We start from the raw sequence: 27820 nt of genomic DNA, 5'->3' as shown, positions 1-27820 counted from the left end.
TGAAATGCAGCAGATATTTAATCCTAAAAACCGCAGACAATTTACATTCTTTAAGGTAAAAACAAGTAAAAAGCACCTGATTAAAAGTCCTCTTTTCCTGCCATTTATTTCGTCTTCTTCCCTTTTAGCCGTTTTGTCTTTCCAGCTGATTTGGCGGTATCCTCCTGTAAAAAACAGCAAAAATATTGTTTTAGCAACCGCTTAGTGCTTCAATCAGCTTTCACGTGGGCCAGAACATTTTAGATATAATATTTAGATCTTATTTAATATAAATTGATTAAATGAACTGGATTAAAGGCCATGAACATTCAGTTCTTTACTGATCTAAAACAATGTTTATTTTATTTTTTTTAAATATATTTTTTGATTTAACAAAACGATTTTTGAACTAAAAACGCAGAAAAACGGATTTAAAAAATTACAATTATTGATTTAAAAGGGATAAAAATCAGGAAATTTAAGATATATCTATACTCTTCATTTTAATTTGATCCTAAAACAGATTTTTGAACTAAAAACAGAAAAAAATGATTAAAAAAATGACAATTATTGATTTAAAATGGGTAAAATCGGGAAATGTAAGATACATCTATACTCTTCATTTTAATTTGATCCTAAAACTGATTTTTGAACTAAAAACAGAAAAAAAATCATTTAAAAATTTACAATCATTGATTTAAAAGGGGTAAAATCAGGAAATTGAATATACATCTATACACTTCATTTCAATTCGATCATAAAACAGATTTTTGAACTAAAAACTGAAAAAATGATTAAAAAATGACAATTATTGATTTAAAAGGGGAAAAACCAGGAAATTTAAGATACATCTATACTCTGCATTTTAATTTGATCCTAAAACAGATTTTTGAACTAAAAGCGGAAAAAATGATTAAAAAATGACAATTAATGATTTAAAAGGGGGTAAATCAGGAAATTTAATATCCATCTATACCCTTCATTTGAATTTGATCCTAAAACAGAAAGTCAGCACTCATGATTAACTGTCCCGGGCCGCACAAAATGATGCGTCGGACCAAATCTGGCCCCCGTCCCGCCACTTTGACACCCGTCACCTAAGAGATTTTGACAGGCGCTTGCTTGGGCTTTTCTCACTGCCTGCTCCATTCCGTAGCACTCTGACTAAAACATGGTAATTACGACGTACTGATTGGCAACGCGTGGCTTGGTTTTCAATATAATTGCATCAAACAGTACTTGAGCACACTTGTATGAAAGCCTCCCGCCGAGTGTACCACGATGTGAACTTTCACCCTCAACTGGATGGATGACATCAGAAAAAAAACAGAAGAAAGAAATAAAAGAAAAAAAAAATAATCCGACAGAATCTCCCAAAAGCTGGCGAGATGCGATCTCATTTGACCTTAGCCCGCGGCGGTATCTTCCATCTTGTATCTGACAGCCATTCAAATCGATACGTTTCTTGTAGCAATGCGCCCAGAATTGATTGACAAAAAGGTCTTGTAAAAAATAAATAAAAAAGACGAAAAAAGAGGGAGTCTTTATCTTTTCGCCATTTAACAAAAGTGACAGATAAGAACGAAGTACCACGCAATGCCGTGATTGGACCGTAAGAGATTATCAGGTGTGCTTGAAAAAATTATCCAATTTACCCCTGATTGGTTCAAAAATGATTATTTTCTAACAAAGCCTCTCGTTTGTTTAATTTAGTCGTAGCGACGGTAGTAATTATTAAAAACTTTTTCAATAAGGCAACACGTGAACATGAGTTCGTTTGTTCATTCCTTGCAAAAAATAGATTGGATAGTTTTTATCGGTTGCTGATTTTTTTGCGGAAGACGATATTTTTTGCAGCGGACTGTTGGTTTGAGTGTCCAAGCAAGCGGCTGTCAAAATATCATAGGCTACAGGTGTCAAAGTGGAGGCCCGGGGGCCAAATTTGGGCCGTCGCATCATTTTGTATGGCCCGGGAAAGTAAATCATGAGTGCCGACTTTCTGTTTTAGGATCAAATTAAAATGAAGAGTATAGATGTATATTAAATTTCCTGATTTTCTACCTTTTAAAATCAATAATTGTAATTTTTAATCATTTTTTTCCGTGTTTTTAGTTCAAAAATCATTTTGTAAAATCTAAAAATATATTAAAAAACCCTAAAATAAACATTATTTAAGATCTAAAAAAAACTGAATATTCAGGGCTTTAAATGTAGTTATTTTAATCCATTTATATAAAAAAAAATCTAAAATATTATATCTATAATAGTCCAGCCCACATGAAATCAAGTTGACGTTAAAGCCACCCCGAGGCTGACACCCTTGGTTTTACACATCGATTCACAGCTTTGGAGTCTTGGGTTCAACTCCAGGTCAGTCCACTGGTTTGCATGTTGCGTGGGTTTTCTCCGGGTACTCCGATTACCTCCCACATTCCCCAAAAACATACAAGGTAGGCTGATTGGACACTCCAAAATAACATTAGCTATGAGTGTGAGCATGAATGGTTGTTTTTCTCCTCGTGACCTGTGATTGGCTGGGGCACCAATTCAGGGTGTCACCCTGGGGCTATGCTCCAGCACCCCCTCACAAATCTTGCTCAGAAAATGAATGAATGAATGCAGAATTCCATTTTTCTGTTTTGCAAAAAGTTATCATTACAATCAATATTTGGATTTTTATAGTGCAAAGCATTCAAATAATAAACATTAAGATTGAAGTGGCGTAAACATGGGTGTTCCTAATGTTATGGCCAGTGAGTGTACACCCCCAAAAAAAAAATTCCCAAGAAAAGTCAAGTGATGAGACTCTCGACTTGCTGATTTGGCGGAAATTGGGTTTGAAGCTCAGTGAGGTTCGGCTGTCTGAAATCAGGTCAAGCATTCAAACGGTTGGGAGTGCTGCTTCAATATTCTCCTTGATTCTACTTTTGTTTCAAGTGCAGGTGTTAAAACCATTTTCCGCCGTGTTAGAAATATTTCAAGAAAGGAACCGGACGGATCGCACTTTTCTACATCGCTTGGCTCGCCTTGCCAATTTGTTCACAAGTTATACAGAGAACATGAAAACTTTAATGCTTTCGGGTATGATTTGGACTAAGATCGATCATTTGGGAAACTGTTTAAGTTGTGTTTTGTAAGATGTGGTTAGCTATATAACGGCTAATAGTCTTCATTTTATTGTTTTAACTATAATGTTAAAAGTATAAAGTTAGTTCTTGGTATTTAGAGAAATGAATTTCCCCCAAAATGTGAGCTTTTTAGGTTTTTTCCATATGCTTTTTAATAAAAAGTATATATATATATATATATATATATATTTTACTTTAGTGCGGAGTCCTTTTCATTCTTGGACGTCAAAATAAATTTTGTTTAGCATTTTATCTGGTCTATATTTTGAAATAAATGACCAAATCGGCTGCACTGTCCTGCATTACGCTGTTTTGTATATGTCAAGTTTAATTTGTGCGCATATAAGCCGTAACCTGATTCACTCAATTTTTTTAGCTAAAAATATGACTTTTTTTCCCCACATCCATCAGGACTCTAATCTTGCAGTATTACTATATGCGAGAAAATATGGCCTATATGCGAGAAAACAGGCCTATATGAGAAAATACGGCCTACATGAGAAAATACGGCCTACATGAGAAAATACGGCCTACATGAGAAAATACGGCCTACATGAGAAAATACGGCCTACATGCGAGAAAATATGGCTTATATGCGAGAAAAAATGGCCTATTAGAGAAAATACGGCTTACATGCGAGAAAATACGGCTTATATGCGAGAAAATATGGCTTATATGTGAGAAAAAAGGCCTATATGAGAAAATACGGCCTACATGCGAGAAAATATGGCTTAATGCGAGAAGAAATGGCCTATTAGAGAAAATACGGCTTACATGCGAGGAAATACGGCTTATATGCGAGAAAATATGGCCTAAATCCGAGAAAACAGCCCTAATGAGAAAATACGGCTTACATGCGAGAAAATACGGCTTATATGCGAGAAAATATGGCCTAAATCCGAGAAAACAGCCCTAATGAGAAAATACGGCCTACACGCGAGAAAATATGGCTTATATGCGAGAAAAAAATGGCCTATATGCGAGAAAAATGGCTTATATGCGGGAAAAAATGGCCCATATGCGAGAGAAAATGGCCTAAATGCAAGAAAATATTGCCTATTAGAGAAAATGTGGCCTATAAGCGAAAAATGCGGCTTATATACGAAAAAATACGGCTTCTATGCAAAAAATACGGCTTATATGCGAGAAAAATGGCCTATATACGAGAAAAAATGGCCTATATGCGAGAAAAAATGTCTTATATGCGAGAAAAAATGGCCTATATGCAAGAAAATATGGCCTACATGAGAAAATACGGCCTATATGCAAGAAAATACGGGTTATATGCAAGAAAAAATGACCTATATGCGAGAATACGGCTTAAATGTGAGAAAAAAATGGCCTGCATGCAAGAAAATCAGCCTATATGCGAGAAAATATGGCTTAAATGTGAGAAAAAAATGGCCTACATGCAAGAAAATACGGCCTTTATGCGAGAAAATATTTTTTTTCTTTCGACATAGGTGAGCAAGCGCCAAACAGAAGCAACGCTAATGGTCACGTCGCCTCTCGCAATAGTACTTCACATTGCTCGTAAATCACAATCAACCCAATAAAAAGCTTGTCACTTTACTATGTTAGTGTAGTTCCCCCTTAATTAAATAGGCTGGTTGATACTCAGATAAATGCGCCCCTTGGTCACTCCCTTATTTTTTTTTCCCTTTCAAGGCCAACATGGCGTGTCATTGTCAGGTAAATATAATTAATCACATTGATCAGAACGCTTAAACGGGCCACGAGGCGGATATTGTTGCCACTGGCTTGTTCTGACACTCTAATAACAACGGTGTCGTGATTAATTTTATCGATCGCCTCCGCGAGGGAGCCTCCAGGCCGCTGGCGAGTAAATAATCGAGGTAGATGTTTGCCCAGCGTAAGGTCGGCGGCGCTGGAGGAATTTTTTCTTTGCCTGGAGCGTGACCCATTTATCACCCCGCTACTTTAGACGCGGGGGTTACGACACTACGTTTATAGGGAGAATGGAGAGGTAATTAAAAGTGCAGATTCGGCCTGTTATTGCGTTCAAGTCACGGAAGGAAGCGAGGTTTGCAAATGCCTCAAATTTACGAAATAGGAGAAAATGGGGGAAGCGTTAAGTTTTCCCTGAAGACAGAATTGTAGGATGTGTTTGATTTGGAATGTTTCTTGAATTTTCAGACGCAGAAGATGTATTTTTTTTAATTATATTGTTTATATATTGTATTACATACATTATATTGGTAATATATTGTATTATAGACATTATATTGTTAATATATTGTCTTATATACATTATATTGTTAATATATTGTATTATGTACATTATATTGTTAATTTATTGTATTGTTTACATTATATTGCTAATATATTGTATTATAGACATTATATTGCTAATATATTGTATTATAGACATTATATTGTTAATATATTGTATTATAGACATTATATTGCTAATATATTGTATTATAGACATTATATTGTTAATATATTGTCTTATATACATTATATTGGTAATATATTGTATTATATACATTCTATTGCTAATATATTGTATTATATACATTATATTGTTAATACATTGTATTATAGACATTATATTGTTAATACATTGTATTATAGACATTATATTGTTAATATATTGTCTTATATACATTATATTGTTAATATATTGTCTTATATACATTATATTGTTAATATATTGTCTTATATACATTATATTGTTAATATATTGTCTTATATACATTATATTGTTAATATATTGTATTATGTACATTATATTGCTAATATATCGTATTATAGACATTATATTGCTAATATATTGTATTATAGACATTATATTGTTCATATATTGTATTATAGACATTATATTGTTAATATATTGTCTTATATACATTATATTGTTAATATATTGTATTATATACATTATATTGGTAATATATTGTATTAAATACATTATATTGTTAATATATTGTATTAAATACATTATATTGTTAATATATTGTATTATGTACATTATCTTGTTAATATATTGTATTATGTACATTATATTGTTAATAAATTGTATTATATACATTGTATTGTTAATATATTGTATTATATACTTTGTATTGTTAATATATTGTATTATATACATTATATTGTTAATATATTGTATTATATACATTATATTGTTAATATATTGTCTTAGAGACATTATATTGTTAATATATTGTATTATAGACATTATATTGTCAATATATTGTATTATAGACATTATATTGTCAATATATTGTATTATATACTTTATATTGTTAATATATTGTATTATATACATTATATTGTTAATATATTGTATTATATACATTGTATTGTTAATATATTGTATTATAGACATTATATTTTTAATATATTGTATTATATACAATATATTCTTACTATATTGTATTATATACAATATATTGTTAATATATAGTATTATATACATTATTATGTTAATATACTGTATTATACATATGTATATTGTATATTATTAATTATATTGTTTTGCGCCCCCCCCCAAAATATGGGACATAATATTAAAACTATAACAACAACCTTGCTTATGTAATACTGTTAAAGTATTGCAATATTTTTCTGGAAAGGTTTTTTTCCATTTTAAAAGAAAAAAATTAAACAGACCATTGAGTTAGTCCAAGAACTTGCAAATAATATATAGGGAATATTATTATCTGGGGAAAGTAAGGCAATATTGAAGAAAAAGTCATTAATTTAAATGCATTATTGTTATTTAAGAAACAATATATAACACTGCAAAGATAACACTTTCCGATTTAAAAAAAAATGAATACAAAAACTAGATTTTTTTCAAAAGAAATTAAATAATAATATATACATGAAATTATATTAATATATTTTAAAAGACTGATGAAAAAAACATTTAAAAGACAAATTAAATTATGTATTTTATCTAGAATTATATTTATTTTTAAAAAACAAGCTGTTTTGAAAGAACAATTAATTAAATCCATTATATTTATTTATTTTCACCCTTTTAATTATTTAGAACCGAAAGCAAAACTTACTGTCCTTATATAGTATATACACAATTATATTTTTTTGGGTACTGAACAATTTTGTATTAAAAAAGTAAAAACAATAATTACAAGCCATGTTTGCAACTCATCAAGGGAGACGACTAAAGTATTCCCAATAGCTTCTTCCTCAGGCCATTCCCATGTTGTTTCAAATTTAGGTGTGCAAATGAAGCACCTGTATTTTTTTTCCCTCCTCGCCTGAAAGTGATCTGACATCTTTTTGAAGTTTTATTTATTTTTTTGTGTCTACCTTTAATCTAGGTGTGATGTTCCACCTCAAAGCTCCAGTGCAATTTCAATGAAATAAGTTTGCCTAACAAAGATGGCTTCAAAGCGGACCGGCGGCTGACTTTGTGGCCGTCGACGCCGAGGGGAGAAGCGTTTGATCTCTCAAACCAGACGCTTGAAAATGGTCTCCAAATGAGCAAGCGCTTCCTGGAGTGGCGACAGTTGAGGGGCTTTCAACTCAGTCAGAATCGGAAGTCCGTCCGGTCTTAAGAACTTTAGCTTTTGTCGCTAGTACTTGCTCTCCAAGCAAAACACTTGGGCGAGTATTGGTCACCGCCACCCAACTTAAAAATGTATACCGTAGTTTCACGACTATAAGGCGCACTTAAAAGTCTTAAATTTTCTCCAAAATAGACAGTGCGCCTTATAATCCAGTGCGCTTTATAATCCAGTGCGCCTTATAATCCAGTGCGCCTTATATATATGGAAAAAAACTGAAAACCAAAAACAAAAAACCACCACTGTCAGATATTAAAAAAAACACAAACGCCTGAACTGAAACAATACTGCTAAATATGCAGATCAGCCATCTTAGTTGACAAAATCTTCCATCATATAGCTCCTCCCCCACAGAGATTTTATACAAAAAAAAAATCCAAAACATCAACAATGGCTGGCTCTAGAGGTGACTGTGAAGTAGTGAGTGCTTCATACCTGGAAGTCAATAGCAATTACCGTATTTTCACGACTATAAGGCGCACTTAAGTCTTTAATTTTTCTCCAGAATAGACAGTGCGCCTTATAATACAGTGCGCCTTATATATGGAAAAAAATGTCATTCATTGAGGGTGCGCCTTATAATGTGGTGCGCCTTATAGTCGTGAAAATATGGTACTCGTTTTCTGGGTGGCACGTTGTATATTGATCATCCATGTTAAACTGCCTTGAATGTATTACAGGAAAACCTCGCAGAAACCCAGTAAAAAAAAATGAAGATAATTTAAACTCACCGATGAGGCGGTGTATCCTTCTTCCACCAGAATATTTCGAGCACAGTTGTTGATGTGCTTGAAGCGGTCAGGACCAAGAAGAATCCCTCCATACCATCGGGATACCACCACTAGGACATTGCGCACATCTAGAATCTACAAGAAAATGATGATTAAAATGACATCAGGCTTTTCTTTTTATTGTCACATTAATATAGTATGAAAGAGTGTCATTTGAGTGTATTTTGTTGACAATTTTTCTTCTTTCTTAGTGTTGAAAACGTGTCTCAAATGACTAAAACGTAATGTTTGCTAATTTAGGAAAATGCTAACTATTTCCTATCAGATGTTCACATTACATGACATTTTTCAAAATGGTTATACATTTTTTTGCAAAAATGAATCTATTATTTTTAAAATAATGTATTGATCGTAAAATTGTGGAAACCTTTATTTTTTTTACAGTCAAATTAGAAGGCTAAAATATTTTTATGTTTATTAATTTTGAGCAGCTCTCAACTGAAAGATGACATTGAGCAAAAGACTAAACTAAAAGTAATATTAAAAAAAGGGAATAAACAACAAGAGCTCAAGTTAATAAGTTAATCATGATGAATAAAATGTGAATTTTGCGTTAAATCGCATTGTTCTACACATAAATCCAACATTAAACTACAAAAAAAAAACAGGAAAGAAACTATCCTTCTGCAAAATACGACGAGTGAATGAAAATGAGATTTCAAAGGGAAGAAAATGTAGCAGGTGTCGCTAAGTACTTGTTTGCACGTTTGAACCACCACGCCAGCGGCCAGATCTAAGAAAATGACAGTGGATTCTGCTCTGTATTGAGACACATTATTCTCCATTGAATCTGTTTACAGTAAAACTCAATGATGTGAACATGTAACATAAAATAATTCACTCAACTAATTTCTATAAATGGATTAAAAAATCTGTATTAAAAGCCCTGAATATTCAGTTTTTTATAGATCAAAAACAATGTTTATTTTAGCTTTTTAAAAATATATTTTTAGATTTTACACAATGTTTTTTTAACTAAAAACACAAAAAATGATCAAAAATTACAATTATTGATTTGAAAGATGGAAAATCAGGAAATTTATTACATCTATACTCTTCATTTTAATTTATTCCTAATTTTACAAAATGATTTTTGAACTAAAAACAGAACAAATGGATAAAAAATTACAATTATTGAATTAAAAAGGGGGAAAAACAGAAAATTTAATATACATTTATACTCTTCATTTGAATTTTATCCTAAAACAGAAAGTTGGCACTCATAATTGACTTTCCCGGGCCACACAATATGATGCGACAGGCCAGATTTGGCCCCCAGGCCGCCACTTTGACACAAGTGCCTTAGAGATAAAAGTGATTGGTTTCAAAAGGGCTACTAATTGGACAGAAGTCAATATCATTGACGACCAATTAGAATGGCAACATGTGCCATAAAAACAATCTCATGTCCTCGTCATAAATGATCGAAAAAAAATACAAAATGAAAAAACAATCATATGATGTCCTGATATGGCGAAATTGTGTCAAAAAAATTAATTTCCGATGCAATCTCAAAAGGCCAACTTGATATTAAAGACATCATTTTCCTGAGTGAACCTTTATTCTGCAATGCTGCCAAGAGTGTCCTTCACTCGAACCGAAAACTGAGTAAAAAATGTAAATTTCTCCTTTTTTTAAGCATGAGTGGGGGATAGTCAAGTGTTCAGAAGCTTGATAAGATTTGGATTTAAGAGATGAATATGATTTAATTGTGCCTCGCTTCCCACACAAGACAGTAAAAGCATACCTGTCAATCTCAGCCAATTGCTCCCCTTATTAATGATTGCAATTCACCTTATTATGCGAAGAAAAAAAAACATACAAATGCAATGCAGCACATACTCATGTAAAAGTCTTAAATTTTCCCCAAAATGGCGTTGCGCCCAATCACTCATTGCGCCTTGTGTATGCACAGAATTCAAGATTCCGTAGATTTTGCTGTATGTCGCTAATAGCTTGATTGTCTGGGTACATTTCTTGCTGACACGCTATATTTATATAGTGAAAAGGGAATGTTCATATCAGGCTTAAAGCATGACAACATTTGCAACCAGTGATGACATTTTCGTCTGCTACAAGTGACCGATACGATCCGGATTAGAGCCGAAATGGGCAAAACTAAATCGGTTTTACAAAAAAAAAATCCTGTACAAAAGTTGTTATACGACGTACACAATTTGAAATGATCAAAAACGTATAAAATACCGGGAATCTTGCTGACACTATATATATAACATGAAAAGGCATGAAAAATGGGCAAAACGAGTTCAGTTTTACAAAAAACGAACTTAAAAAATCCTGTACAAAAGTAGTTTTTAGGGCATACACAATTTGAAATGATAAAAAACGTATAAGATACTGGGAATTTTGCTGTTTATCGCCGACACCTTGACTGTTTGGGTACATTGCTTGCTGACACTATATTTGTAACATGAAAAGGCATGAAAAATGGGCAAAACGGAATCGGTTTTACAAAAAACGTACTTAAATAACTTAAGTTTTACACAATTTGAAATAATCAAAAATGTCTAAAATACAGGAAAACGTATAAATTGACAGGTATCGCAAAAGGGAGGAAAAACAGGCAAATATAAAAGTAGCTAAAACGCCTCTCTTGCATCAAATTCTGACATTATAAGTGGAATTCATTGCTTCAGAGTAGCATATGTTGTACGCCGAGAAAATACGCATCACATCAGCGTCACTGATAAAGATGCTGCTTTACAACAAGCCACACTGAATATGGATTAAACTAATCCTCTCATCAAAGTCCCGGCAAATAACTAGGCAATCACGATATACCTCCCCCTTTTTTTTTTTTTTAAAAAACTGTTCAACTTTCCTCAAAGCATCCGATCTTTGGATCTTCCAACAAGTAACAGGGGAGGAGAGCGCATCTGGCAACCCAAATTATTAATCAGTGTCTTCTTTTATTCATGCTTGGCGCACTTGGGTGCTCATTGGCAGAAAAGCACCAATCAAGTATAAGAAAACGGAGTGGAAGGGATGCGGAGAAAGCAATGAGATTAGAGCAGAACAGATTAATGCCAAAGTACTTGATGTAAATTGCTCTGTGGGCCGCTAGTGTCACGAGGAGAAGATGAATGTGTGCGTTCGGCTGTCAGGAACAGATGGAAAGATATAAAGTATCACTTGGTCATAAGAATGGACTTTGTCCAAGAGTTTTCTTCTCATGTCTAGAAGTTTTACTTCTTCATTAAAATGGCTGTAATAAGGATGCAATGGAGTTTAACAAGTGCAATATTAGAAGGAGAAATGCAAGTAATTATATTCAAAGCGACTTGCTAGGAATGAGAATTTAATTCCACGAGAAGTTTTAAGATATATTTGTCGTTTAAAAATTGCTGCAGGCTTTTGTGGTTGGTTAACTCACCCGTATAGAACCTGGGTGGAATTAAGATGTGAGTTTTAAAAATAACGTTTGTTTCAGTTATGGGGGCGAGAATATTTGCTCAATTTGAAATATAAGTCCCTTAAGTCTGTTATTTTTGAAGGATTCCTGCTGTAAATTACCATTGACTTTCTGTTTTAGGATCAAATTAAAATGAAGAGTATAGATGTAGATTACATTTGCTGATTTTCTCCCTTTTAAATCAAAAATTGTTATTTTTTAATCATTTTTTTTCTGGTTTTAGTTCAAAAGTCAGTTTCAGGATCAAATTAAAATGAGGAGTATAGATGTATATTAAAATTCCTTAATTTCACCCTTTTAAATCAATAATTGTAAATTTTTTAATCCATTTTTCTCAAGTTTGTCATTTTTAAAGGATTCCTGTTGTAAATTACGCTTGACTTTCTGTTTTAGGATCAAATTAAAATGAAGAGTATAGATGTATATTAAATTTGCTGATTTTCCCCCTTTTAAATCAATAGTCATTTTTTAATCATTTTTTCTGTTTTTAGTTCAAAAATCAATTCTGTAAAATAAAAAAAATATATATAATTTTTTTTAAATCATTTTTTCTGTGTTTTTGGTTCAAAAATCATTTTGTAAAATCTAAAAATATATTTAAAAAAAGCTAAAATAAACATTGATTTAGATCTATAAAAAACTGAATATTCAGGGTTTTTAATCCAGTTCGTTTAATCCATTTATAAAAAACAAAATCTAAATATTATATCTAAAATGGCCCACATGAAATCAAGTTGACGTTAAAGCAGCCCGCGAACCAACATTACATAATAATTATACATGATCTAAGTACAAATAAAGAATAACTGAATCATCGGTTTCACCTATGCAGAGGCAAACCACCTCCTACATTTTCCTCAAAGCAAAATTTCAATAGTTACAAATCTGTATGAGGCTTATCATATATTTTTAAATCCACTTTAACAAGAACCCATCACTCCATTATCATCTAAAAACTCATGTTAGGTCTACTGGACGTGAAACGAAGTTATTTTATGGCTGAAAAACACAAATTATTGTCAAGTATGTCCTGAATTTCTGTGACAAATGTGGGTGGTAGTTTGGGACTCACAAACATGCTGGTTGCTAAGGACAACGAAAGGTTGCTATCTCAATTTCTCGGAGATGAAACGCCATAGTCGAATGGATGATATGCAATTTTAAAGCTCTACTTTCTCTCTCTCTGATTATGCCCAAACTTCGTTTTTTGAGGGGAAAAAATGGGTCAAACTGGACTCATTTTCCTACGCTGGGTTTTAAATCTAAATTCTCAGCATGTGAAATACACATTGGAAATAAAGCAAGCATTTTTTTATTACTTTGATAACATTGCACAAGTCTCTCAGGTGCTCATATCGTTTATAAAAAAAAAAAAAGCATAAAAGGGGGAGACTAATCATTTCCTGTAGGGGTCGCTAATCAAATATTAAAGCTTATTTTTTCATCAAAGCCATATAAAAAGAATTTAAAATACCGTAGCTTTACCGGCTTTGTATTTTATTTCATAGACATTCATAATACATGAAAATGAAGACTTTTCTGTTATCAAAAAGAAAATTCAATGTAATATCACATGCATTTTTTTGTCATACTTTACTATGTGCGACAGTTTGAAGTTTTATTTTTGATGTTTTAAATTCTTTCTGACGGTGAAAAAAAACGGATTGAATGGAATAAGTTTTGTTTAAAATTGTTAGGCTATTTTATTTATGTTAAAAGTACTTCTAATTAGTCCTTGGAAATGGTTTCAGTGGTAATGATACACACATGAGGCTGTGACAATAACTTGTATGTGCGTAGGATTGTGAATCACAAAAGCCATCTGACAACAGCCGCAAAAACAAAAACAGACAACTGCAAACGTCTCTTTGATATGAGAACGGAGAAGATTAATAACAACTCCATCACAGGACAGATTGCCATGTTACACGATATGTAAATGCATTTTTGATAGAATTTTGTGTGAAGGATGATGTTTTGTCCTTCCCTAAATTTACTGAAACATCAAATCAATGTTCCTGATTGACATTTTTGAGAGTTTAATCATCAAATTCTGTGTTTTTTTTAGTGTATATGAAAGAATTTGGGATTTTGAGGCCTTTTTTGTGGTTAGGTTGGAACTTTATTACATCCCGTATTTGGGAAATTTCTTGGTTGCAGTAGCAAGATGGACATAAGACACAGAAGAACACATTGTAGACCTAGTTAAAAAACTAAATACCAAAATGTAATTTAAGAAAAGACAGAAAAGCAGCAAAAACACAAAACTTATGTTAATTCATGCAATTATGTCTTTTTTTGCCAGCACTTATAGATTCTGATTAAAATTAAGAATATTAGGGATATATTTAGGACCTACCGTATGCAGGCATGTACATCTATGTGTATGAAAATGTTTATATATATGTATGTGTATGTAAATGTATATATCTGTATGTAAATGTATATATATATCTGTATGTAAATGTATATATATATATCTGTATGTAAATGTATATATATATCTGTATGTATATATATATATATATATATATATATATATATATATATATATATATATATATATATATATATATATATATATATATATATATATTTCAGCAACATGCAAGGTTATTTATATATTTATTCATGTATTTATCTATTAACTTACTTATTAACTATCTATTTATGTCTAAAATATCTTTTGCTGTGTCTGTATTCTCGCCCTCTTACTACTGTGACAACGAAATTTCCCGAATATGGGATTAATAAAGTTATAAAATCCAAAAAATACATAGAAATATATTTTCCAACAATCTTTACCAATCTTGGGTGTTGCTGTACTGGGCAAGTGATTATAATTATAACCCAAAAATGTTTTTAAGTGAAATTTAAGTGATATTGACATTGCATTTCAGAATCTAGTCATGTTTTCAAACAGCAGCTGGAAAAACTATCTAAAATTTTAAGTACACTAATCTCATAGCCTTGTTTATCAGTTCACTCATTAGTTGCCGAGTTGATGGAAACGTCAATTCGAAACGAGCTCAGAGTAATTTGTTACTAAATTATTTTCTATTCACCAATAAAATCTGATGTGTTTCAAAATAAGGTTTTAATAACATTAAAAAAACCTTCATTAGCCATTTGATTAAATATTCAAGGTAATATCGGAAATTCTAGAGTACCTATAGTCCTTGAAACGAAGCGAAAACATACAATAATACCCATAATATTGACGATGCATGAAATTTACTGAGCCATGAGAACCTAATCTGATCTAATTAATATATTAGCCGATAAGTCGTTATGGTAATTATCATAACAAGCCAACCTGTAATGTCACTACAACCAACCAATACTATCGAATACAACATCCTGCTATGTTAATTTAGATTTTGGCTGTCCCTGAATATCTAGACCAGGGGTGTCAAACATACGGAACGCGGGCCGGATCCGGCCCGTCTGCTGGTTTGGTACGGCCCGGGGAAGAAAGCTGCATTGTATAAAAAAAATATGAATTTTCTTTAAAATTTATAGTTCTTGTATTATCCGCTAGGGGGGGGAGTGTTTTAGTACGTGCAGACAACATGAATTGACATTTATTTATGTTCTTATGTTATTCTCTTGTTCGTAATATATTGTTCATAATGTAAAATGAAAATTCCTTTAATAACCATTTTGATAATTTACTCATTCTTTGCACTAATTATTAGTATTAGTGACTAATACAAAGGAAAAAAAGTGGCCTTATTGTTAGTTCTATGTAATTTTGCAATAAGTTTACTGGTCCGACCCGCTTGATCTCAAATTAAGCTGTACAGTGTTCCCTCACTTATCGCGGTTAATGGGGACCGGGACCCCCCGCAATAAGTGCATTTCCGCGAAGTAGGCGTGCCTCTTCAAAAATGCTTAAAGAAACGTGTAACACGTGCACAAAAGCACCACTAAGCAAAAACATCACAGTAGTCCGTATGGAGGATCTTCTGCAGTGTTTTTACACGTAAGAAACATCGTTATTGGGAGATGTGAACATTGTTTTTTTGGGCCTGTAAACAGCCATGACGTCATCAATGCGATTCCTGAACTCTCACCATGTTATTGACCATTTTTGTAGGCCTTTTTGTTGAAGCAATTACTAATTCTTATTGAATATTTTGTTTCCACCTCTTGTAAAACGATGCAATTTATAATTTTAATTTAATCTCTTTAAATTTTTTAATATTTTTTTTCCTGAAAAAAATCTGCAAAGCTCCGAGTCCGCGATAGCTGAAGCGCTAAGTAGCGAGGGAACACTGTACTATCGAATACTACATCCTGCTATGTTAATTTGGATTTTGGCTGTCCTTGAATACCTAGACAGCAAATATACATACACATATACATCTAATGCATTACTAATACGTGACTCAAAGAAGATCCGTTTGCAAAGCAAGACACTTCCATTTAAAAAACCAAGCGTATTAGCACAAAACACGAGTAAAGGATGACTGGAGAAAGCTGCATATATCTTTTTGCTCATTAACAATCACGCTTTAAAAGGCTCGGCAGACTGTGCAAAACGAATGAGAAGAGCACTTGGAAGAGACACAATTAGGCGTAAAACATTTTCTTCTGGTGGAACTTTTCGGTGTTATATCAGCTTCCCCCGCAAAACTTTGCCTGGGAGTCTATTCGAAGTCCCCGAGCAATGGTCGTTTGGAATAGAAAGGGGGCAATAGGTCAAACGGCCCGTGACTAACCTCGCCGAGTCCAGGAAAAAAAAAGAAGAAGAATAAAACGATCCTTTTTAAAGAGAGAATATAAAATGTTTGACTTTGAACACAGGTTTATCCCTGAAGCAATGAATTCCTTGCTTTCAACATGTTATAATGGCAAAGTTTAAACTGGATTAAGGAAAGGGTATCATAATGTCTCCATGACATTTTTTCTTTTAAATATAGATGTATATTTTATGAGCTCTAAATCGCACTTGTTGCATTTTGGGCTTCATATTTCACATATATTTCTTTAAATTTGACTTGCCTTATCATCCCGTAAAATATATATAAACATATTCAAACATATAAAAGTAAATGTGCATAAATTCATTTGCAGCTATTGACAGTTAAATGTCTCCAAAAAAGACTGATTTTGATTGGAACAGAAGGCATTTTAAAAAATAACTTTTTCCATAATCTGTGAATTTATGCTGTCAAGGAACTTTTTTTAGACCAAATAGAGTTGGATTCAGGCATTTTTTGTCCAACTTAGGCAGATTATATGAAAATATAATAATATAATCATATATAATATAATAAAATCCAGTAGTTTTTGAATTCTTATGAAAATATCCTTGTCCATTTTAACTATTTTGTTGGTTTGTTTTCTTCTGATCTAATTTATGCACATATAAGCCTTATCCTTGTTTCAGGCATTTTTTTGTCCGATTTATGCGGCTTATATGTGAGTAAATACAGTAGTTTTTGAATACTTATGAAAATATCCTTGTCCATTCTAGTTATTTTGTTGATTTGCTTTCTTCTGATCTAATTTTTGCACATATAAGCCGTATCCTCAATTCAGGCATTTTTTGTCCAACTTATGCGGCTTATATGCGAGTAAATACAGTAGTTTTTGAATTCTTATGAAAATACCCTTATCCATTTTAACTATTTTGTTGGTTTATTTTCTTCCAATATAATTTATGCACATATAAGCCTTATCCTCAATTCAGGCATTTTATGTCCAATTTATGCGGCTTATATGCGAGTAAATACAGTAGTTTTTGAATTCTTATGAAAATAACCTTGTCCATTTGAATTATTTTGTTGGTTTTTTTCTACTGATCTAATTTATGCACATATAAGCCGTACCCTCGTTTCAGCCATAATTTTTTCAGCTACAAATACGGCCTATATGCAAGAAAATACAGTAGTTTTTGAATCCTTAAGAAAATATCCTTGTCCATTTTAACTATTTTGTTAGTTTATTTACTTCTGATCTAATATATGCACATATAACCTATACCCTCATTTCAGCCATATTTTTTTCAGCTACAAATCCGTCTTATATGCAAAAAAAATACAGTAAATACTCCTAGACGTCAAAGTCACTGAACGAGTAAATTGGCAATGCAACTACAAGTGTGAAGTAGAAAAATGTAAAGTCCTTCCGCTAAATGATAGGTCGCTTTTTGTTTTTTTCAACCCGCTCACCTGTCTTAGCTAGAATGCGTGACTAATGGAGCGCTCACCTGCAGCAAATGGAGCAACCTGCCACCTGCAGCCGTCTCCCCATCATCCTCGCAGTCCTGTAGGAAGCTATGCTTGTCCTCGCAGTAGATCCTAACACACATACACACACATACACACACCAGGCATGAAAAAAAAATCGGGCAGACTTGTAACTTTGCTTTAAATGTCAGTGACTCCTCCCTGGATGCCAGCAGCTGCACCTCATTAGAGCGTGCTAAAAAAGTAAGAGAAAAAAAATGGACCAAAAAGGCAAACAGGCCAACACGTGCGTCTACGAATGCCGTATTCGCAAAACACCGCCACGTTTCAAGACACTTCTTTGTTGACCTTTAATTGCAGTCAGGTGACATTTTGGTCGACGAGAGGAAAAGCTGGCTGGTGCGTGTCACTGACCTGTAGGCGTAGATGTTGTGAGTAGCGCTGGCGATCTTTTTGTTGTCGTACAGGCGTTCCAGTGTGGCTTTGACCTACAAACAAGCATCGACAATTAAGAAGATATCGGAAAAAAAATAACATATGTTTCCCAGGCAAAATAGAAAATGAGAGCTGTGGTGAAAATTGTATAACAGCTGTGTTGTGTTTTTTTTTGTTGTTGTTGCGTGGGTATGCGTCATGTTGAAAAAAATGCGATTGATAAAAAAAATGATGAAAACCTGAGTTAAGTTTTAAGGAAAAAATTGTATATAATGAGGAAAACATTGGCCTGGTTTTAAACGCGTCGGGCTACTAATTTTGAGAATATGTGATCTCAGGTCTGGAATTTTCTGTGTGGAGTTTGTATGCTCTTCATTGGGCTTGCGTGGGTTTTCTCAAGGTACTCCACTATACTCCCAAATCGCAAAAAGAAGCATGACAGGCCTATTGGACACTCTAAATTGCCCCCAAATATGATTGGTTGGTCATCATATCCTGCCTGTTACCATTAAAACTTGCATATAAATGTGAAATGACGTAGCAAAAATCCTAATTATATTAAGTAAATAAATAAATATAACCTTCCCAGCATAGAATTAAAACTATGAAGCATTAGCAAGTACTACTAAGAGACATATTCAATATCCTTTTTTCTTCTGAAAATGCAGAACAATTAGGAAAAACTAGACATCAAGTTTAACACATGACCCCAAAAAATATAACAAAAATCACATTCAAATTATAGTTATACAATTGTATAGTATTCAATTTAAAATATAGCAAATGTAACACCTTAACCTTGTATATACAATGTTTTAATCACATTTGCATGGTAGTAGCAAAATAAGTATGTACGCACCTAAACTAGTTAAAAACTTAGCATTTTTTTTCAAAATATATATTTCATCATTATGAGGGAACAAAAAAAATGTAAAAAGGGGGTTGGATAATGTGACTCCATGATTTATGGATTAAACACTGAGATAGGCTCCAGCACCCCCCGCGACCCTTGTAAGGATGAGCAATTCGTAAGTTAAAATGTTTGAATGCTCCCTTGAAAGCATTAATCCTGTTTGAAAACAATGAGTTGTAATCCAGACCTGATTGAAATCCTAAACAAGATTTTAATGTGAATCCCAATTACCGTATTTTCACGACTATAAGGCGCACTTTAAAGTCTTACATTTTCTCCAAAATAGACAGTGCGCCTTATCTATGGAAAAATGTCATTCATTGAGGGTGCGCCTTATAATGCGGTGCGCCTTATAGTCCTGAAAATACGGTATATTGCAAAACCTTTCCTATAAAAAAAAAAATGAAGAAAAAAAATCCTTCCAAAGTCTATTTACCTTACTGTGAACGCATGTACGCCGTCTATGCATTTTGTTAATAGGATCACTGAGGATACTGAAACGGTGTAAGAACAGTCACCAAAAGGAGAGACGGCGGAACAAATGATTTTCCTGCCATTTTTTTTCTCTTCACTAACATCAGAAGCCAAATTGAACAATTCCAGAGTATTGCAACGAGACGAGATGTAAATGTCACACAATGTTAAGCCCGCCCGCCGCCTGCCACGGAAAGTAACTGCAGACTAATTTTTTTTCTTCTTTTAACAGACAGGAACTCTGCAAGGGGGGAAGAAAGACTGCATTATATTTATCTTCATCCATTTTTTTTTGGCGTATGAATAGGAATGGCAACAAGGGTCAAGCACTCACCTCATTTGAAACCCGAACCCTGTGTTGAAAACCCTAATTTGAAACCCTTATTCATGTTTGAGACGGCAATTTGTCTTACGTTGATTAAATGTCAACTCTTCTCAAATGCCTCCGATGAATAAATTTGCCATGATCTCTTTGCTATTCGCCAGGAGCTTAAAATATATCGGGTGTGATACCGTTTACCGATTTTCAGGTGCTATTCAATTGAGGTTTTATGGAACTTAATCTGCTTATCATTTTCGTAAAATGCATAAAAAAAAATATTTCTCATTTCTACCGTGTCAATTGTACTCTTAATTAATTTCCCCAATGTAAGACAAACAATGTTTACTCCCAAAGGGTCGTAATTCTACCGTGAATTTCCGCAGCGCTTGTTCCGTCGTGTATTCGTCGGGAAGTCTCATTAGAGTGCTTTTATGTTTACAGTTGATAGAAAACATTGGCAGCCTTCGTTACCCAAGAACATCATCAGGGACCCATACCACCCCTGGTCAGAATTTGTTCCAGTTGCTGCCCTCTGGCAGACGCTATAGGTCTCACAAAGTACGGACAAATAGGCTTAAGGACAGTTTTTTTCTGTCTATTTTGGAGAAATTTAAGACTTTTAAGTGCGCCTTATAGTCGTGGAAATACAGTAATTGCTATTGACTTCCAGGTATGAAGCACTCACTACTTTACAGTCACCTCTAGAGCCAGCCATTGTTGATGGTTTTTTTTTTGTATAAAATCTTGCAGTGGGGGAGGAGCTATATGATGGAAGATTTTGTAAACCAAGATGGCATCTGCATATTTAACAATATTGTTTCGGTTCAGGCGTTTGTGTTTTTTAATATCCGACAGTGGTGGTTTTTCGTTTCTGGTTTTCTGTTTTTTTCATATATAAGGCGCACTGGATTATAAGGCGCACTGTCTATTTTGGAGAAAATTTAAGACTTTTAAGTGCGCCTTATAGTCGTGAAAATACGGTATTTGGGTCTTTTGCCTGGAAAGCGCACCTTATGAAGAAGCACTACCAATTTCGTCATACGCAGTTTCTGGGTATGATGACAATTAGGCTTTTGTCCAGCCAATGATGATGACAAAGTCTATGTCCGATTATTATTATTATTATTAAATAAGTTGCTACCTGTCTTGGGGTCACCACGGGGGCAAGGTGAGGCTGGAAAGTGCTGCGGCGGTCTGTGATGCAGCTGCCGTGTTTGATCGGGGGCACCTCTTCGTCTGAGGACACACACATTACATATACAGTGAGTGCTTCATAGTTCCGTTAGAATTGGATTTGTGTGAGTGTGAATGTATTGAAATGTTTTTTACATGGATATTTTTGTCAGAAGTTGTTTAAAAGAATGTGAAGTTTTGATCAAGTATGTGTGTGGGTGTGTGTGTGGGTATGTTAACCATATAAAGGCCAAGACCCTATTTTGGAAATAAAAAAAAAAATTTTGTGAACTCCATTAAGACCTGGTATCCATATATACATGACATTTTTGGTCACGTATGCCACAATATTAATATTTCTTGTGGCTTACATGACCCAAAACGTAATGTCCACCTTGATATCTCTTAACATACATGTTTCAGAAAACTACACTACCCAAAAAAAAAACACAAAAAACAAGAGAATGTCACTGGTCAGACGTAAAAACATTTAAATTAAAAAAAATATATGAAAATTGCACTTAAGTACTTGTTGCAGTTCCAGCTAATCTATAAAAAAAGGTGCGACCTATAGTCCAGAAAAGACGTTATTCATTGTTGCATTTTTAAAAATAAGTATTTTCACGAATGCATTCAATGATTTATCATAAAATCAAATTTAATAAAATAAATAAACACTACGAAACACACTTGTGATGTCCCCCAATAACACTAGAATTTGTTTTCTTCCCGTTTTATAATTTCATAATTCGTTGACTACCATTGCCGAGTATAATTGTCCTATCCCTATGTACATCTCTCTCATAATTATGTGTTTAAGCCTATTTACCTCCATGACAGTGTTATTTTTCTTTACCGTTTTCATGTTGTAGGAAATGTTGCGCATCCTCCACGCTTAGGGTGAGACCCCCCAAGTCTGGCATATCTTCTTCATCCTCGTCATCCTCCTCCGCAGTGAGGGTTACCTTTTTTGACTGTGTCACTATAGTTAGGAAACAAAAAGAAATGTGTTCAAAACATTGCCGTTTCTGAGTGAACCTCGCTGTGTTTTTGTTAAGGGTTGTATTTGCGTGTGTATGCGCTCTTGTGTTTGGGGATGCCGTGTGTGCGCACTGTGGGCAAGAGAGCGGACTTCACCCCGGGCGGGCAAATGCGTTGCTCATTGCAGTGGGTTTAATTGTTTTAACAGCAAAGGCATTCAACTGGCACAAAAGACGGACGGCGTATCTTTCCACGCAGAGACGGAGCCAATTAACTGTTGCTTGAGTGGGAGTGTGCGTGTGTGGTAATCACCGGGGGAGGCGGGGCTACCAATTTTGCCTTTTGATGGAAACGTGGACGCTATGCAACTAATTGGATTTTAGTAACCGAGGAATCAAAACAAAACGAATTAACGATCGAACTTTTGACAGGTATGAATGAAAACTTTGTAGTTTTCTTCTTTTTGCTACCTGGCAACCGGTCACACAAACTTCTTGATCAGTCTCATTAAAATAGGGAGGTCAAATTCAAATTCAGAACGGTGCAAAATATCAAACTATGGGCCAAAAACGTTTTTTCCAAAAAGTTTTACTGTATTTGTGCATGTTTTATCTTCTTTTTACATACAGTATGTAAAAATCATGAGTGCTGACTTCCTGTTTTACGATCAAATTTAAATGAATAGTATAGATATATGACATTTCTTAATTTTCCCCCTTTTAAATCAATATTTGTAATTTTTTAATCCATTTTTTCAGTTTTTAGTTTAAAAATAATTTGGTAAAATATTAAAAATACATTAAAAATGCTAAAATAAACATTGTTTTAAATCTATAAGAAACTAAAACAGTTAAAACTCTATAATACAAGAAAATTGGCAATAATAAGACGACATTAAAAATTCCAAGTCACCAATTTGATTCATCAACTATCAAAACACTCATTTTAATCGCCGATTATATTCGCCAACACACAAATATTAGACTTAATAACTCTTAATAGCTCCCAGCTAAAAAAAATGAGTGTACTAAAACATACACAAAGTGTGCCAACCCCGATAGATATTTGTTTTAATCCATAATTACACGAGCCGCATTTATCCGACGGCTCAGTAGCTGACATAAATTCACTAAAATCCCCTCACACTTCTTTTCAAACCAAAAAAAACCCCAAATCCCCAAGCCCCGCCCCCTTCCAAACAAAAACCTGCCCTATCTTGACCATTCCTCCCATGTATTGACCCTAAAAGGCATCAAAAATCTCAATGTAGACATGTTATACCACATGAATCCCAAGAAGAGGATGTTCCCTGCTGCACAACAATGGCGTCAGCCCATTAATAGTTTACTTTGACCTTTTGAGGATGTTGCTGAAAAGCAAAGCCTGTTGGGATAATGGACTCCGTTGAGAAGGGTCCCGCAGATAACGCATCCTGTCCGTCAAGGGAATGAATTCATAGTGACGCCAGTACAAAAAAAATATTGCATTTGGGTTTCTGGTCTACCTCAAAAGATGCTGCTGTCAAGGAAACAGCAGGCATTAGATAGATATTCATCTTAACGCCATGCTGTCACTCAAAATCAGTCTTGGGCTAAAAAAAGGGCCATCGCATTTCAATCTGTCTCGGCTACTAAACGAGTTAAGAACCTAACCTTGCCCTCAGATAAAGTCTTTTTTGGTAACAAAAAGGCGGAAAAAAACACTATTTTAAATGAAGTAAAGCGATAAAAAGTTATTCAAACACACGCTACAAAACATTTGGGTCGGCGGGATCGGTTATGTAAAAAAAAATGAGTCACTAGAATGAAGGTTGAAAGAAGAAGAAGATTGTGTTGCGTGGCAGCTTGAAGGGTTTGGATTGTGAGTGTGCAAATTACGTATCCCGTTGATAATACTTGGTGTGAAGATATTGGAAATATGTGTGTTCAAGTGCCAAGGCACAGTAGTGAATCCACAAAGTACTTCTACATTTCAGGAAAGCAAATGTTAGTATTTTCTAGTAAATGCTGCTACCTCAGAAACGTTCACAGCCGCATTTGCACCCTTTTGTGTTTAAGGGTTCTTTGGTTAGGATGAATAAAAGCAGTTAAAGAAAAATAACACACATTTTTTGATAAGCTTTTGCCACATTGTAAATATCAGTTGCTAAATACATAGGAGAATGCATTAATTGTTCAAACAAAAATAATACGTTCTATTCATTTTGATGCTAAGGTGCCTTAACTGTTTAGGATCTTGAATTTTCACCAATAATAATTTTATTATTATTGTTTTATTGTGATAATTGTTATTATTCTTAATGTTATTGTTGTGATTATTGTTATTATTCTTAATGTTATTGTTGTGATTATTGTTATTATTCTAATTGTTATTATTGTGATTATTGTGATTATTGTTATTATTCTTATTGTTATTATTCTTATTGTTATTATTCTTATTGTTATTATTCTTAGTTATTATTCTTATTGTTATTATTGTGATTATTGTGATTATTGTTATTATTGTGATTATTGTTATTATTATTATCACTGTTATTATTAACACTATTATTATTGTAATTATTATCATTAGCATTATTATCATCATCATTATCATTATTATTATTATCAGAAATATTATAATCATCATTATATTTATCATTATCATCATTATTATCATTATCGTCATTATCAACATCATCATTATTATTAACATTATTATCATCAATATCATTATCAATATTATTATCATTATCATCATATTTACTATTATTATTATTAATTTAATTTCAAAATATCTTTAAACTTTTAAAAAGCTCTATAAAACCAAACCAATTTTTGCATATCCAAACAGCAACATTTTTTTTCTTCTAAAACCACAACCAACAAATAAACCCCCACCTCAGAAACCTTCACTTCAGCATTTTCCTCCTATACATATAATTCTCCCCTCACCCTAAAATGCCCCCCCCCAACAAGCGTATATTAACTTATATTTTACACTGTGAATTATCAATTTAATTATTCATACATACCCTTTTCAACCATTTCCTTCCCCACCTTAAAGCTTGGCCTCCTCACCTGCTTCTGTATCTTGAGCTTTCTCCAGTAGGAACTCCCTGATCTTTTCCACCCACAAGTAGAGGATGCTCTCCCCCGCGTGCCCCCTGCGAATCATTCAGCGGGGTGACTTATCGCAACGCCGAGGGTCACCAGACAATCACAGCGGGCTTTCTGTAGCCAGAGATGAGAAGCCAGGCACTCACAAGTAGAGATCTTCCAGGCTGTCGGCCAATCGAACCCTCTCGGAGCCCCGTAGCCACGCCGCGCTAGAAAAAAGAACCCAGAACAAACACGGGGTTATCGAGTGGGGAGGCCCAACGAGTGGCTTGTTGTCCAATAAATTAGTCAGATCGGCGTAGAATTCAATTTGAAAAGCAAATGGACTGACTTGATCTGGTAGATTGGCGGGGCTGCGCTAGGATAATCAGGCGGGAGAATTATCTGGAGAGGAGAAGAGGAGGGGAGTCATTAACCAGATTGCAAAAGGGGAAAAAAAAGGCCTATTTGTTTTGTTTTTTTGGGGGTTTCAGTGCACCTGCAAACATGCTGTCAGTTTAGCGTCCTGAGCGTCGTTTGATATTTTGATGCAAAATATTCTGGACGCCTCGTCGATGACACACCATTCGTCACCGTAGATGGATGACAGAGCCTCCACCTCTTCCATCTGAATTAAATGACCAAGACATATCAATTGTATCATAATGTTTACTTCTGGGAGACAAAGATGTCAAGTGTCATAAATGACAAGTGATTTGAATTAGGATTGTTGGTATGTGGGGGATAACTCTGGGGGAATATAAGCCAAGGGTGTCAGACTCGGGTTGGCTCGCGGGGCGTTTTAACGTTAACTTGATTTCAGGTGGGCCGGACCATTTTAGATATAATATTTAGTTTTATTATTTTTTATAAATGGATTAAAAGCCCTGAATATTCATTTTTTATAGATCTAAAACAATGTTTATTTGAGCTTTTTTAAAATATATTTTTAGATTTTACTAAATTAGTTTTGAACTAAAAACACAGAAAAAAATGGATTAAAAAATGACAATTACTGATTTAAAAGGAGGAAAATCAGGAAATTTAATATACATCTATACTCTTCATTTGAATTTTATCCTAAAACAGAAAGTCAGCACTCATGAATTACTTTCCCGGGCCACATAGAATGATGCGGCGGGCCAGATTTGGCTCCCGGGCCACGACTTTGACACATGTGCTATAAGCAATCAGTTTTGGTTATTTTTTTGATAAAGGTGATGATCCTACTTCGCAGTTTTTCGATTATCGCGACCATGTCTGATATGCATTACCCGCGAAATTCGAGGGAATACTGTAATGCAATCAACTCTGTGGTTTCTGCACAATATTGTTTATTGATTCATCGTTTTTTTTAGTTTGGGTGATTCCAAAGTGCCAAAGATGTTTGCAAATCCAAATTTAAAACGGATCGGACACAATTTCCATACCATCATAACATATGCCTACATTGCAAGCGGCATAAAACATTTCAACGCTTTTTAAAGCGTAACATAAACAGGTAAATAAAAGAAACTTCACCAGGTGAGTGAAACCTTCTACTTACTTGTGATTGCAGATCGTCTCCTTCATTTTCTGTATTTATCGTTTCAGCCATCAAAACATCGCTGATTCAGTTTGGAAACTATTGTTATAATGTGAATTAATACAGATTGCTTTTGGATGCACGTGAAAACAACGACCCTTGCTTGCACTTCCTGGAAGAAACAGCTGTTAATCACCGTATATTGCTTCTTGTTTCCGCTTTGTTGTTGCAAAATAAAATAGCAAATATCATCACTGAGTTTACAGAAGAGTAAAAATAACAAACAACAATAACAATTGTCATTTTTAAAATTCTTCTTAGAGTAGGAAATGTTTCAATTCCGACAATTTGACCTTTAGTGCTGACTATGACTAATTTATGTTTTATTTTGAAAAGCAAATCTGAACCACCCCGGCTATGGCTAAATTTGTGATCCCAATAAAACGGTCACTTTTATTTTATTCCGCACACTTTTAGTAGTAGTTTAACACCTGACAATGTTGACAACTTTTGCCAGCCCTCCATGGTTAAACTAGCTTGGACGTCTATTGCCGTCAATGGCAGCCTGTGTGTTTAAATAATTACTATACAACCCAGTCAGTAATTATCACCCATTTTCTCAATAATGTCATCTAATCTATTCAAGAGTTGCAATCAAGATAGTTACATTTGGATAAAAACACGTTTGAATTGCCTGTGGCAATTTTTCCAACATCTTTAATTATTGCTCTAAATACTCAATCTAGATACAAATCCTTCAAAATCAAATTAATAGCCCCAAAGTGCCATTTCCGAGGGCGTAATCACATGCAAATTGAAAGCGGACAAATGCG

At 33.8% G+C, this 27820-nt stretch overlaps 2 protein-coding genes across 2 annotated transcripts in view; one reads left to right on the top strand and one right to left on the bottom strand.

The window, feature by feature from the left end:
• impact (impact RWD domain protein) lies at positions 1-27179 on the bottom strand. Its single transcript, XM_077716914.1, has 11 exons — positions 27009-27179; positions 25962-26090; positions 25815-25867; positions 25630-25692; positions 25445-25530; positions 22261-22386; positions 21373-21467; positions 18502-18575; positions 18108-18198; positions 8398-8532; positions 1-164 (listed from the first exon to the last, which is right to left on the bottom strand). Exons 1-11 carry the CDS (start codon positions 27057-27059, stop codon positions 105-107), a joined length of 963 nt encoding a protein of 320 aa, XP_077573040.1. The 5' UTR covers positions 27060-27179; the 3' UTR covers positions 1-104.
• Positions 4782-27820, top strand: part of lsm7 (LSM7 homolog, U6 small nuclear RNA and mRNA degradation associated) — a 233169-nt gene continuing 210130 nt past the window's right edge. The window contains exon 1 of the mRNA XM_077716911.1: positions 4782-4787. Within this exon, the coding sequence (XP_077573037.1) occupies positions 4782-4787 (6 nt within the window). The remainder of the gene's footprint in view (positions 4788-27820) is intronic.

This window comes from Stigmatopora nigra, chromosome 5 (genome assembly GCF_051989575.1).
Source record: "Stigmatopora nigra isolate UIUO_SnigA chromosome 5, RoL_Snig_1.1, whole genome shotgun sequence".
NCBI lineage: Eukaryota > Metazoa > Chordata > Actinopteri > Syngnathiformes > Syngnathidae > Stigmatopora > Stigmatopora nigra.
The sequence above is the reverse complement of the archived record's forward strand: the minus strand, read 5'-3'. Positions and strand labels throughout refer to the sequence as shown.